The sequence below is a fragment of the Gracilinanus agilis genome, chromosome 2 (assembly GCF_016433145.1).
Source record: "Gracilinanus agilis isolate LMUSP501 chromosome 2, AgileGrace, whole genome shotgun sequence".
NCBI classification, from domain to species: domain Eukaryota; kingdom Metazoa; phylum Chordata; class Mammalia; order Didelphimorphia; family Didelphidae; genus Gracilinanus; species Gracilinanus agilis.
This window is the reverse complement of record NC_058131.1, coordinates 229,767,165-229,780,152: the sequence shown is the minus strand read 5'-3', so window position 1 is coordinate 229,780,152 and position 12,988 is coordinate 229,767,165. Positions and strand designations below refer to the sequence as shown.

The 12,988-nt window shown below is 37.0% G+C and overlaps 1 protein-coding gene across 1 annotated transcript in view; it reads left to right on the top strand.

The window, feature by feature from the left end:
• The window catches only part of WDR43 (WD repeat domain 43), a 51,761-nt gene that overhangs the window by 36,500 nt on the left and 2,273 nt on the right, over nucleotides 1-12,988 (top strand). The window contains exons 11-16 of the mRNA XM_044663706.1: nucleotides 463-600; nucleotides 3,087-3,173; nucleotides 4,421-4,452; nucleotides 9,351-9,414; nucleotides 11,567-11,680; nucleotides 12,292-12,361. Coding sequence (XP_044519641.1) covers nucleotides 463-600; nucleotides 3,087-3,173; nucleotides 4,421-4,452; nucleotides 9,351-9,414; nucleotides 11,567-11,680; nucleotides 12,292-12,361 — 505 coding nt within the window. The remainder of the gene's footprint in view (nucleotides 1-462; nucleotides 601-3,086; nucleotides 3,174-4,420; nucleotides 4,453-9,350; nucleotides 9,415-11,566; nucleotides 11,681-12,291; nucleotides 12,362-12,988) is intronic.

Below are 12,988 nucleotides of genomic sequence, written 5' to 3'. Positions count from 1 at the left end.
GTGTCTCAATTTTGCCCTCCAACATTTATCACTTTAGTCATATTGGCCAGTCTGAGAGGTGTGAAATGGTACCTCTGTTGTTTTAATTTGCATTTCTCTAATCAAGGTTGATTTAGAACATTTTTTCATGATAATAGATAGCTATGATTTCTTCTTCTGAAAATTGCTTTGACCATTTGTCAATTGGAGAATATATTCTTATAAATCTCCCTGCATACTGAAATCAGTGTCTCCCTGCATACTGAAATCAGTGTTCTACTCTAGCAAGAAAAATTTATGTTAGGGGTATTGTTTTTGTTCTATACACTAGCCATTATAATGGATTTTTACTACAAAGGGAGTTGGTGACAATTACCCACTATGAGCTCTTAGATCTGGGCACATTTTATTTTAGTACATGACTCCCTATGCATGAATAATGGAATAGAATATGCTTTAACCATAATGTTTTTGTTCATTCAGCAAATTAGCATTGAAGAACGACTGGGAGCAATGGACATAGACACTGTGAAAGAAAAAAGGAAAGGGGACCTGAAGGCAGACAGCTACCCGGTTCTTCTAGTGCAAGGCCTAGAAAGCAATGACTGCTACATGCTAAATGTAAGTCTTATTTGTTGGTTTTCCTTAGATCAAAAATGGCAACATAATTGCCAGTGATTCATTTTTTTTAATATGTTACATGATTCATGTCCGTGCCCTCCCCCCATAGCCGACGCATATTTCCACTGAGTTTTACATGTGTCATTGATCAAGACCCATTTCCATTTTATTGATAGTTGCACTGGGGTGGTTGTTTAGAGTCTACATCTCAGATCATATCCGAATCAACCCATGTGTTCAAACAAATTGTTTTTCTTCTGTGTTTCTACTCCCATAGTTCTAACTCTGAATGTGAAGAGCATTCTTTTTCATAAGTTCCTCAGAATTGTCCTGGGTCATTGCAGTGCTGCTAGTAGAGAAGTCCGCTATATTAGATTTTTACCATAGTGTATCGGTCTCTGTGTATAATATTCTCCTTTTTCTTCTCCTTTCACTCTGCATCAATTCCTGGAGGTCATTCCAGTTCATATGGAATTCCTCCAGTTCATTATTCCTTTGAGCACAATAGTATTCCATCACCAACAGATACCACAATTTGTTCAGCCATTTCCCTATGGAAGGACATATCCTTGTTTTCCAATTTTCTGCCACTACAAAGAGTACAAATTGCTAGTGATTCATGAGCTCATTGAAAGAAAGACCTATTAGGGTCCTATTCTCTAGCTTTATAAACTCTTTTGTTTGGGACAATGGTACATGTGACATGATAATATGACACGCATACATGTATATGCCTTAAGTATGTATTCAAACATGTGTCTTATGTACACAAACATGTATTTCAAATAGATATGTGTGGTTCTTTCACTTGATTGAAAAAAATGTGGCCTTTTCATCCACATCCTCCATACCTAGAAACTTTCTTCCCAGGATTTTTAAATGTCTCGTGGGTTCTAGTGTAATTGGTAGAGAGGAGGAAGGGGAGGTGATTGTTAATTGTCATGCCTGGGATATCCTTGTCTTTTCTACATGACCAATTCACTTCTTGTCTGAAGGAATTTCCAGGTTGATTTTGTGTTTGTATAAGTCAAAGGCCTGACTGTAGTCCCTGCAGTTATATGTTTTAATCTCCCTGTATGAATTGTTCAGCTAATCTTTTTAAAGCAACTGTGAATCTCCTTGAGGAGGCTTTGTGGTATATTGGTGCAATCTGCAAAATGTCATTTGTAAACAGTATCATCAGGAGTACCCCCATCTATAGGGGAAACTTTTCCATTAGAAGTGTCCATGGCATGTTCTATTAAAATGGAGAACTTTGGTAAGGACATGTCTTTCTATTTTACATATGTCTCATTTGATTGAGTTCCATTGAAAAAAATATATGTTATCAATGTATTTTCTTATTCTTAGATTTTATTGGTGCTTTGTTTTTATGTCACAGTCATTTCCATATATGTCGGTCGCCCCATTTACTTTTTCCTTGTAACATAGGAAGAATGGTAAGCAGAATTAACCAGTACAGCAACTATACTTGACTACCCATGGGAATTTTCTGCTGTTGCATAGCACCTTCCTCATTCCTATGGGGGAGATCATGCAAGGGAAAGTCTGTATTATTCACTTTGTATTTAGTTGTTTTCCTGTTATCTCCTTTATTCGATTATATGTTCTTTGAGAGCAGGGACTGCCTTTTTAATTTTTTTTGGTACCCTCATCACTTAAGTGCCTTGGAATATAGTAGGCACTTAATAAATGTTAACAGAATGATCTGTAGAGCTGAACTTTTTCTCAGAGGACATCTAGTTTGACCTCATTATATTAGATGAAGTTCCTGAGATCCAGGATATATAGGATAAATAGGAAATAATTAGCAGAGAGAAGCAACTGGAATTAAAGAAGGGTTGAGGAAGACTTCTTATAGATGTTTAACTAGTTGGGACTTGAGAGCAAGCCAGGGAGCTCTGTAGACAGAGTTGAGGAGGGGAGGGCATTCCAAGTATGAGAGAGAGAGAGAGAGCCAGGGTGAATACCCAGACCTAAGAGCCATTATGTCTAATTTGTGGAACAGCCAGGAGGCCAGTATCACTGGATTCAAGTGCATGTTGAGAGGTAAGTTTTAAGAAGACCAGAAAGAGAAGGCTAGCTAATGAAGGGGGTTTGAATGCCAAACAGCATTTGATATTTCCTCCTAGAAGCAGAAGGAAGCCATTAGAGGCTTGCCAATGGTAAAGCCAGATTTTGTGATTCTAAGTCCAGTGCACTTTTTCATCATTAATAAGGAAAAATGTTCCTTAATGTTTTCTAAAGAAAACTATTTTTCAAGAAGAAATGTTTCCTTTTGATCCTAAAATTTAAAGCTTTCTCATTTTCCATATGTTGCAATATAGTAATTAAGTGGTCTTGCCTCCATTTATTTTAATCATTAAGGGCTCCTTGAAGGGTTTTCTTTCTAGATTAAAGTTTAATAGGATCCTCTACCCTCTGACTTTTGCATCCTTATCTTTATTATTTATATTACTGGGTATTTTTCTATTCTTTACTCATAGAAAGTACTTCAAACAAGAAAGGATACCTTAATCAGAAACACAGTGTTAAGGATTCCAGTATATGCTGTTATTCCATTATTGAATGAGGTAAGAGAATCTTCCTTAGACAGGATTTGTTTTTTCTATAGTCTGACCATTTTGTTTTGTACTATAATCTATCCAGTTAACTTTGAACTTGGTAGAATGGGTTCACTTGTGTACATTTTCAGGTGAGGAATCTGACAAATAAAACAATTGTGATTTGCACAGAGTTACACTGTCTTAGTAAGTAGCAGGGCTAGCCCTCAAAATTAGCTGGTTTTGCTGATCACTAGTTCAGGGCTTTGAACTCTGCTCAGAGTTCAAAGTAAGGGTGAACTCTGCTCTTCTAGGCTGCTTGCTATAAGATCTAAGTTGTATGATTATACATTTGGCTACTTTATTAGCAGAAATGTCAACTTTGAAACTTTGCATTGGACATAGGCACATAATAAATAATTGCTGAAGTCAATTGTCAGAGGATTGTTATAAGTGGGTAGCCATGTATAATACAGACTTTAATTGAAAAGAAATCATTTTTTGTTGTTGTTTCTTTCCTCTCTGCATCAAATCTTTTTTTTTTTTTTTATACTTAATTTCAATTGAATGACACAATTTCATAGCTTAGAAGGTTAGGTTTGTAGGGTAGGAGTTGGAGGTTAAGAATATTAATCCACGTTTTACAGTGGCTTCAAACTTCAGAATTAATAGTATTACTAAATAATGCTATCATTAAGGGTAATTTTAAAAATCAGCATTTTCAAACATAGCTTTTGAGAGTGTAGCAGTGTCTTGATGTAAACCATGTATATTAACTGTTGCTGAGATTAGTGAAATAGTTTTCTTAGGAAAAACTTTGAATATGGCTTTAGGAAAAGAGTTTTCTATGTAGTTCCTTTCCCAGCAAACAATACTTGGGAAACAGGATAATGAGAATAGGGAATTTGAATTAGTGTAGTTTTTTAAAAAATGCGTTTTTATACTTTTTAGTTTTGACAGTCCTTTCCTACCATACTCCTCCAAAAGAAACTTGGAGATTTGTATATCAAAGGTTTATTCTCTGTGTGTGTGTGTGCGCGCATGCGTGCGTGCGTATGTGCATGTATGCGTGTGTGTATCTCCTAAGATATATCTTACTATTAAAAACTACCATTATAGAAAATGACTACTGAAGTTAAAATTTTTCTAATGTAGATAAGGCTTTAGTGTTTTTCCCCCCCTTGGATTTATTATTGGCATAGCTGCTTTTGCAAATCCTAGTGGTAGTTGTGTGTTAGATATTATTTCTAATTCTTTTCTTTTTTTTTGCTTTCCAGCTCACTAAGAGGTTGCAAGGACATCCAAATAGGTAAGACATTTGCTTTATCTTTCTACCTAGAATTTGTTGTTGTTTTGTATACTTTTATGAGACTACCACAGGATTTTTTTAGCACAAATCTGGGGCTGCACCATGCACCAGGTTATCTTTAGTCTTTGAAAATTAATTATGTGCCTTATGGCACTTTTAGGAGTGAGGTGGATAGGCTGAGAAGAAAGATGAGGTGCTTTGAAAAAAATGCCCCTGCCAGCTCAATGGGTGGCTACTTTGAGAAATTATGAAACCATCATTTTGACCTGCCTTCCCTTCCACTCCTTTTCCTGCAGATATACCAACAGAATAAAATCAAAGAGAATGATTTTCCTCCAAATAACCTTATTTTAAATGATTTAAGGTTAGCTTTGGGCAAAGTCAACTCTTGTCAGTTGATTTAGTACTATTTGCTGTTAAGCTATACATGATGGTATTGACTGCAAGATTTTTTTTTTTTATATTTCTTTGGTACTAAGTATTTCCCTCAATGGTGTAGGTTGCAACTCATTCATCCTTTGATCAAAGGCAGTCCACTTAATATGTTGGGGGCTTTCTTGACATTGCAGTATACACCAGGATATCACTTAGGTTTTCCTTATATTTATCATTCACTTTTTTTTTTAACCCATAACTTCTGTGTATTGGCTCCTAGGTGGAAGAGTGGCAAGAGTGGGCAATGGGGGTCAAGTGACTTGCCCAGGGTCACACAACTGGGAAGTGTCTTGTGACCAGCTTTGAATCTAGGACCTCCCGTCTCTAGGCCTGACTCAATCCACTGAGCTACCCAGCTGCCCCCTTATTCACTTTTTTTTAAACCCTTACCTTGTAGCTTAGAGTTGATAATGGTCCCAAGGCTGAAGAGTAGTAATTAGGGTTAAGTGACTTGCTCAGGGCCACACTGTTAGAAAATGCTTGAGACCAGATGAGAACCCAGAACCTCCTAACTGCAGGTCTGGCATTTTATCCACTGAGATATCCAGCTGCTATTGTTGACTTGGTACATGGCCAGTCCACCTCCTTTTTTGGACATATATCTGTTTGGTATTTTTTTGTGTTTTTTTTGTTGTTTTTTTTTTTTTTTTTTTGTCATTCTAGTATCACTTATTTAAGTGGTTGTGGCATATATAGGCTTCCAGTTCCCTTTGGATAACCTACAATTGTGAATTATGGAGGAAAACTGGCATTTTCTAATTTGTAGTTATAAAGCATAGATGGGAAAATATTGATGTTGATAAGATGAGATTATTTTTCCAGAGATTCTGAGAATCTTGAGGGCTTTAGTGGAGCTACACCATTTCACTTGTGCCATCTGGCCTTGTTCATTTCTGCTGTGATGAACTGAGTACCTCAGATCTCTCTCATACAGGATTCCTTGATAGTTGTAGTACCAGAAGTAGCTTCATTTTACTTTCCTCCGATTTACTATATCAAAGTGGGGGCATAAAATATCTATGTTAATGAAATATATCTACTGTAGATCATTACTGTCTTTGAGATTGTCCCACTTCCTAGTTCTCTGCAAGAAAATTTCTTATAGGTGATGCCTCCAAATTCTTGGCAAGGGTACATTTGGATGTGGACAGCATTATGTTATTCATTAAGCCACAGAACTGTGCAGAGGCTTATGAATCACATCCCAAATCATTGAAGGGTTGAGGTTTAGTAGCTAGAGCAACTGCTTAGGATAGTACCTGGCAAATAGGAGGTACTTAATAAATGCTTATTCTCCTAATTAAATATGCATCAACATAACTCATGAAATCAATAGACATTTATTGTGCTTAATTTTGCCAAACACTGCTTAATGCTTTGGATACAAAGAAAGACCCCCAAATATCCCTCCAAAGCTATTTCCTTTCCTCAAGAAGCATATTCTAATGGTGGAGGAATGTAAATAGTTATATACAAGATATATACAAAGTAGGTCATCTGAAAGTAGAGACATCATAAGTTGGGAAGTTTGGGAAAAGCCTTTTGAAGAAGGGGGACTTTGATTCAGTTTTAAAGGAAACCAGAGAAACTAAAAGTCATAATTGAGTAGGAAGAAGCTTCTAGGCAATGACAGAGAGGTGAGATAGGGATTGTATATCTTTCATATACATAGCCTTTACACAACCACCATCATCTTAGCTATGACTCTTAGCAATTCTTGCCTGGACTATGGCAGTTACATTTTAACTGTTCTCTTTTCCTCAAACTGATCCCCATTCCAATTTATTCTCCACTCAGCTTCCAAAGTGATTTTTCCAAAGCATAGATCTGACACCAGTCATCCCTCTGTTCACAAATATAAAGTCTACGTTTTGTTATTAAAGTTCTCAAAACCTGTTCCCTTCCCATGTACTGGCCTACTTGCTGTTCCTTGAACATGATGCTTCATTATTATCTCTTACCTAGATTATTGAATCTTGAATGATTTCCTTGTCTATAATCCCTCACTTCTCCAAACCATTTTTAACATAGGCTGCCAAAATAATTGTCTTTATGCCCAAGTGTGAATGTGTGCTTTTTTTGGTTCCAAATTACATATTAAGATAGAATACAGATTGCTTAAATTTAAGAACAACAATATAGCTATAGCCTACCTTTCCAGCCTTATTACTCATTACTGCCTTCCATTCACTCAGGTTTTTAAACAAATTGGATTGCTAGCTGTTCCTATTCTGCCAGATCTCATGATTAGAATATTTTTCCTCCTTAGTTTTTACCTTTCAGAATCTTTAGGGCTCAGCTCACAAGCTGCCTGGTGTTAATTTTCTTTTTCTCCTCAGGCTCCAAATTAGGCAAGTATTCTTACACCTCATATTTTTGTAGAGTACTTTGTCTGCATCTCTCCTTGGCCCAGGTCATAGTTCACCTTGCAGCTCCATGTTGTGTCCTCTATAAATGTTTCTTGAGGCTGGGGTTGTCATATTCCACTTTTTTGTGTTCCTAGGGCAATGATGGCAAACCTTTTAGAGATGGTGTGCTGGGCCCCATCCCCACCCCACCCCTAGATCAAGTGCCCATTCATTTCCCTACACCTTGCCCCTGCGCCCCCCCCCCCCCCCCCCAGACAGAAGAGAGAGGAAGTGCTCCCATTGGGCTGCTGGGTAGAGGGGCGGATGAAGTGAGGAATGTCCTCAGACATATGTGTAATAATTAAAATTATAAGGCTGCTAGTAGCTTTTTAACTTCATTAAATTTAAGTAGTATAAGTAAAGAGAGGGAAAAGTAGGAAAGAGGTAGAGAATTACTTAGCTTTCTACCCTGTTGGCTGCCATGATGGGCCTGTGACTTAACTTTGACAGTAGTTCTTCCAGCCTCCATGTTCCAGCAAGAAGACCCCCAAGACCTCCTGGTCTTCCACTTATAAGCTCTTTTCTCTACCCAACCAGCTCTCACACGTCACATCTCAGGATCCAAGCACAGTTTCTTGATATGCCTAGGCCACCCAGGGCTGGGGCTGGGGCCAGGGGTGGGGGTGGGGGTGGGGGTGAGAATGGGGAGGTGGGGAGGTGGGGAATAGTGCTTGTGGAATCAATTCCCTGTCTCATAGGTCCCTTGGTTCTTTAACTTCGTTCTCTGAGGGCTTATCTGTACCTAAATTACTCAATGGTCTTTGACCTCCAGGTCACTGAGAAATAAACATTAAACAAAGCAACATGCAGAGAATTTCTCTTCCAACACATGGAGAGGGAGAGGGGAACAGCTCTGCCCCAGACCCTCTGGTTTTCTAGTAAGACCTCTGCAGGCTGCCCACATAGAGGGCTCCGTATGCCCTTTTTTGCACAAGTGCCATGGTCCTAGGTTATTTTACATAGTGTAATTAAATAAATGTTGGGAATTTTAGTTTTGAATTCCTAGCTTTATCTACCACATTGTTACAGATAATTTTTGTATTGTAATAAAAATGACATTCATGTCATACCTGTATGAGCCAGATCCTAGCTGATGATGTCTGTTAATAACTAGTGCAAGGAAATGGTTGTACTGTCTGCTTATTGAATTAAGGCACCAAGTTTCTTGATTCCTTTTTCTTGTTCTTGAACCTTTGAAATAATTGCAAGCATGCATACCTGCATGCACAACATACATATACTTTATATATATATGTGCCTTTCATGTTCTTAAGGCTATGCCACATGACCATAGCTGTTTACTAATAGTAATAATAATGATTTAAAATTTCCTTTTATGGATATTATTTCCACCCCTAGTGAAAGAGGGTCTTTGTCTTTGCTTTTTTGGTTATATTTACATGCAGATTGTTAACTGACTTGCCATCCTCCATTAAAAGCCTATTAAGTATTAGTAAAGAAGATTGAATTTCTTGTTGATAATAATAGCCCCTTGATTCACATATACCTCAATAGATCTTGCAACTGTCCTGTGACATAGGTGCTATTGTGCTTCCTGTTTTAAAAATAGGGAAAATGAGGCAGACAGCTTAAATGATCTTGCTCAGCATCACTTAGATAGTATCTAAGACATTTGAACATAAATATTCCTGTGGCCAGGTCTTTGTGCCTCCATACTATCCCAACAGTGGACAGTGCGGTAGAACTAAGGTGGGAAAAAGAACAATTTTTTGCCTTAGCATTATTCTCCAGATAGTTAGTAAAGCAGTATAATTTCTTCATCTTCTTCAATTTTAAGTTTCCAAGGGAAGTAATATGGTATTGCCCTGTATTTATTAGTATAGTGTAAAACTCAAGATAAGGCCCTTTGTGAGTGGTGGGAAAAACTGGAAACTGTAGAACTGCCATAAGACTTAATGTGATAATTTACTTCAGAGAACAGGTGCTATAATTTAGTTTCTTTATATAGCTGCTGCTACCACCTTTTTTTTTAAAACTAAGTTAATAACCAAATTATTTTGAACATTGGATTTAAATTTTGTTTTTTCTTTCTAGTGCTGTACTTATGGTTCCATGGTTAAAATCTGTATTAACCATACATGCATCTTATCTGTCCACAGTAAGTACCTTCAACAGTAATAACCAAACACTTTGTGTGACCCTGCAGGGAGGGACAGGCAGTGTCCCCCTGCCCTGTCAAAGTTTATTATAAGATTTGGCTTAAATATTCCCATAACCTCCAACCCTTCTACCTTCTTATTGTCCCCTAAATCTATCCTTAAACTATGGTTCTTAGAGATTCTCAATTATAGTTAGTGGCACTGAAGCTCTTCCCTCCCCCCTTCCCCCCCTCCCCCCCCAAGTCACTACTTCAGTGCAATATTTTGTAGGAGAATGGTCTGTGTCTCATTCATCGTTTCAAGTTCCTTTTAGTTTTAATAAGAGGCAGTACAGTGCAGTGTGTAAAGGGAGCTCTTGGAAAATGAGTTCCACAGACTAGAGAAGATGGTCATAGATAGTCTCCTCTGGTAATCTGGACCCTACCCAGAGCATTCTAAAAGACACCAAAGCAAGTTTGTCCTCAAAGTGTGTTTCATGGCAAAGGCAACCCAGTTTTATTCCTCCGTTTACTTTTGCCTCAAATTCTTGCAAGGCAGGACAAAAGATATATACACCAAAGCAGTAATAACTATAGAAATATTTGTTGTGTCGATGGAGGAGTGAGATGAGGGGAAAGAGGTCCTCGTGTACTGAAGGAAATAATTTAGGTTTTACTTTGGATTTGATATTCTGCTCCTAACCAAGTAGGTTAGAAATAACACTGGGAAGGGAGTGATTGGATGTACCATTTCCTTGAGGTAGCCCACATTTTTATATGTGAGTAAAACTACTTTTTAAAATTACATTTAAATTTTTATTATCATGTTATTTAGAAATCTGAAGCCATTTTATTGAAGTACATAAAAATGTATACTGTTATTAATGATTTTAATACTTTATATGATGCCAGTTATGTGCCAGGCACTGTGCTAAGTACTTTATAGTTATTAGCTCATTTGATCTCATAACAAACCCTAGTAGATAGATACTATTATTTTCCTCATTTTATAGAAGCAGAGGTTAAGTGACTTGCCCAAGGGCCACAGGGCTGGTTAGTATCCAAAGCCACATTTGATCTTAGGTCTTCCTAATTCCCGGTCCAGCACTCTATCCACTGAGCCATGTGGCTGCCACTGCATAATCGGTTTGCTCCTAAAATTGCTATTGTTGATATTTAAAAGTTTTTACACTTTTCCTTTTTTTTCGACCTCAATAAGCTAAACAGACATTTGCCACTATGTATTTGGGGGGAAATAAATTTGAATATAATGAATGTCTATAATTTTATCAGCTATTATCTATACTCTTTGTTTTCACTGTTCTTCTGTTTTAAGATGCTGGGATAGAGAAGAAATATTATAGGGAAAGTTCTTCGTCTCTGGTCCCTCTTCCTTCTTAACTTGGGAGTGGGAAGGTAGTTGAAAACAGTGGAAAAGAATGTTATATTCTTAGATCTTAGTATATCTTAACATTTAAGCAGTCCTCATCTCATTCACTAATCACATGCACCACACATAATTAGTAATGATATATTTCTGTAGTATTTTAATATTTGGAAATGCTTTATATACCTTCTCCTTTGATCCTTTACAACTCTTTACAATAGGTCTTTACAGGTCCCCATTTCATAGATGAGGACTTTTAAAAACTGTATTCAGCTTTGCTCAAAAGAAACCATTACTTTGTGTCATATGAAACCTTTATGTCAATGTTAATTAAAAAATTACTACTTCTGAAAAGTTTAATTTGGTTTTCCCCTAGGGAAGTGGTTTATGTGAACTTGAACCTGCACCTCCTTAACTTAACCTAATTAGTCGATTCTAAATCACCCTCTGCTTCTTGAATATAAGCCTTTTAAGGGTAGAGATCACAACATTTGAAAAATATGAAACACTATGGGGATTTGTATCAGGGAATGCTGCTCTGTGTTTGTTGAATGAACTTGTAGTGAACTTGACCCACATTCTGCTTAAAATAGGGAAAGGAAGACTGGGAAAATGGCATATGAGATGTATTTTGTTGCACGCCCCTCAACTCCCCCTCTCCCTCCCCCAATGAGTAGTTCTGTGAGAGAACTACTTGAAGGAAATTTTGTGTTATCTGAGATTTCCTTTGCTTCTATTTGCTTGCTACAAAATGAGACAAGTGCTACTTGATTATTTTTCTTTTAGTTGCCTGACCTGGTACCCCAACTAGGCATGTTGTATCAGTTGATGGAGAGCAGAGTCAAAACCTTAAGGAAACTCTCTCGATTGCATGGGAAGCTCATTCTTCTTATTACACAGGTATGTTCATTATCAAATCCATGATAAAAAGTTTTGAATGTGATAGTAATAGAAGTGCAAGAACATATTCATCTGGTCCTATAGTAAATCCCTACTTTATTTTAGTGAGAAAGATAACAGGTCAATTTGGAATATGAAGTAGAAGAAAGTTCTGTCTTAATTGTCCAGAAATGCCCTGCTTATCAGAATTAACACAATGTGTTTAGGATTTTTTGTGAAAAACAGACTTGCTGAAGGTGCTTGGACTTTGGGAATTTAAGCTAGTACTGTTTTATTTTGTCCTAGTTTCTATAAATTTTATGAAATTTTTTATTTTTTTAAATATTTAAGTGTATTCCTGGTCTCTCGGAAGCCTCTTGGTATAATGGTTATTACCAGTGTAGCCCCATCAGCTCTCAAAAGCCATCCTTGATATTCTAGAAGGATTGTGTGATCTTTTCTTGGTTGAAGGAATGACTGTGCACTGAACAGAAATCACAGATGGTTGAAATTTTGAAAATATATTTGGTCCTCTACCCTATTTCTTGGTGTGGTTTTTTTTGTTCAATGGGTAAATGTGTGGGGGGAGCCAGGCTATTATTGACTTTTATGCTAAATGTTTCATCTTTTAGGTGGCAGCATCTGAAAAAACTCAGGGTGTGCCTCAACCTGAGCAAACAGCCAAACTGGTTTATGAGGAAGGTAAGGAGTAGGGACTAGAATTGGAGTTACAGTTCTATATTGCACTCTTCCATATAGAAAAATGAGAAACATGACTTTATTTTGCTTTTCCTAAATTCAACTTTGCAATGGGAAATTGAATAAGATGTTAAATTTTAGAGAAAATACGGTAACTAAATCATACAGTTCCATGTTTGAAAGAGTTGTATCTTTACAGTCCTTAGATCAAAGCTTAGGACTGTCACAGCTTTAGACTCACCTTTGAATGCTTGAATTTTATAAGTTTAATTGAATTTTTAATAAAGTATGGTTAGATCTTTGGTTCTTCAGTTGCATCATTTTCAGCAGTCATTTAGGCTTGGGCAGCAAGAACATTTGCCTCTTGTATCTAATAGAAAGTGGACAATGTGTCATAGTGGATACAGTGTCAGCTTTAGGATCATGTAGACCTGGACTCAGGTCCCACCTATGTCACAAAGTAGCTGTGTAACCCTGGGCAAGATACTTACCCACTTAATACCCTGGGCAACAATATTCTAAGCCTATTTTACAGAAGAGCTCCAGATCTACTTTGATACAATCAATCAGCAAGTATTTTTTTAAGAATCTTACTGTTTTCCAGGCATTGTATAATCACAAAGAATTCCT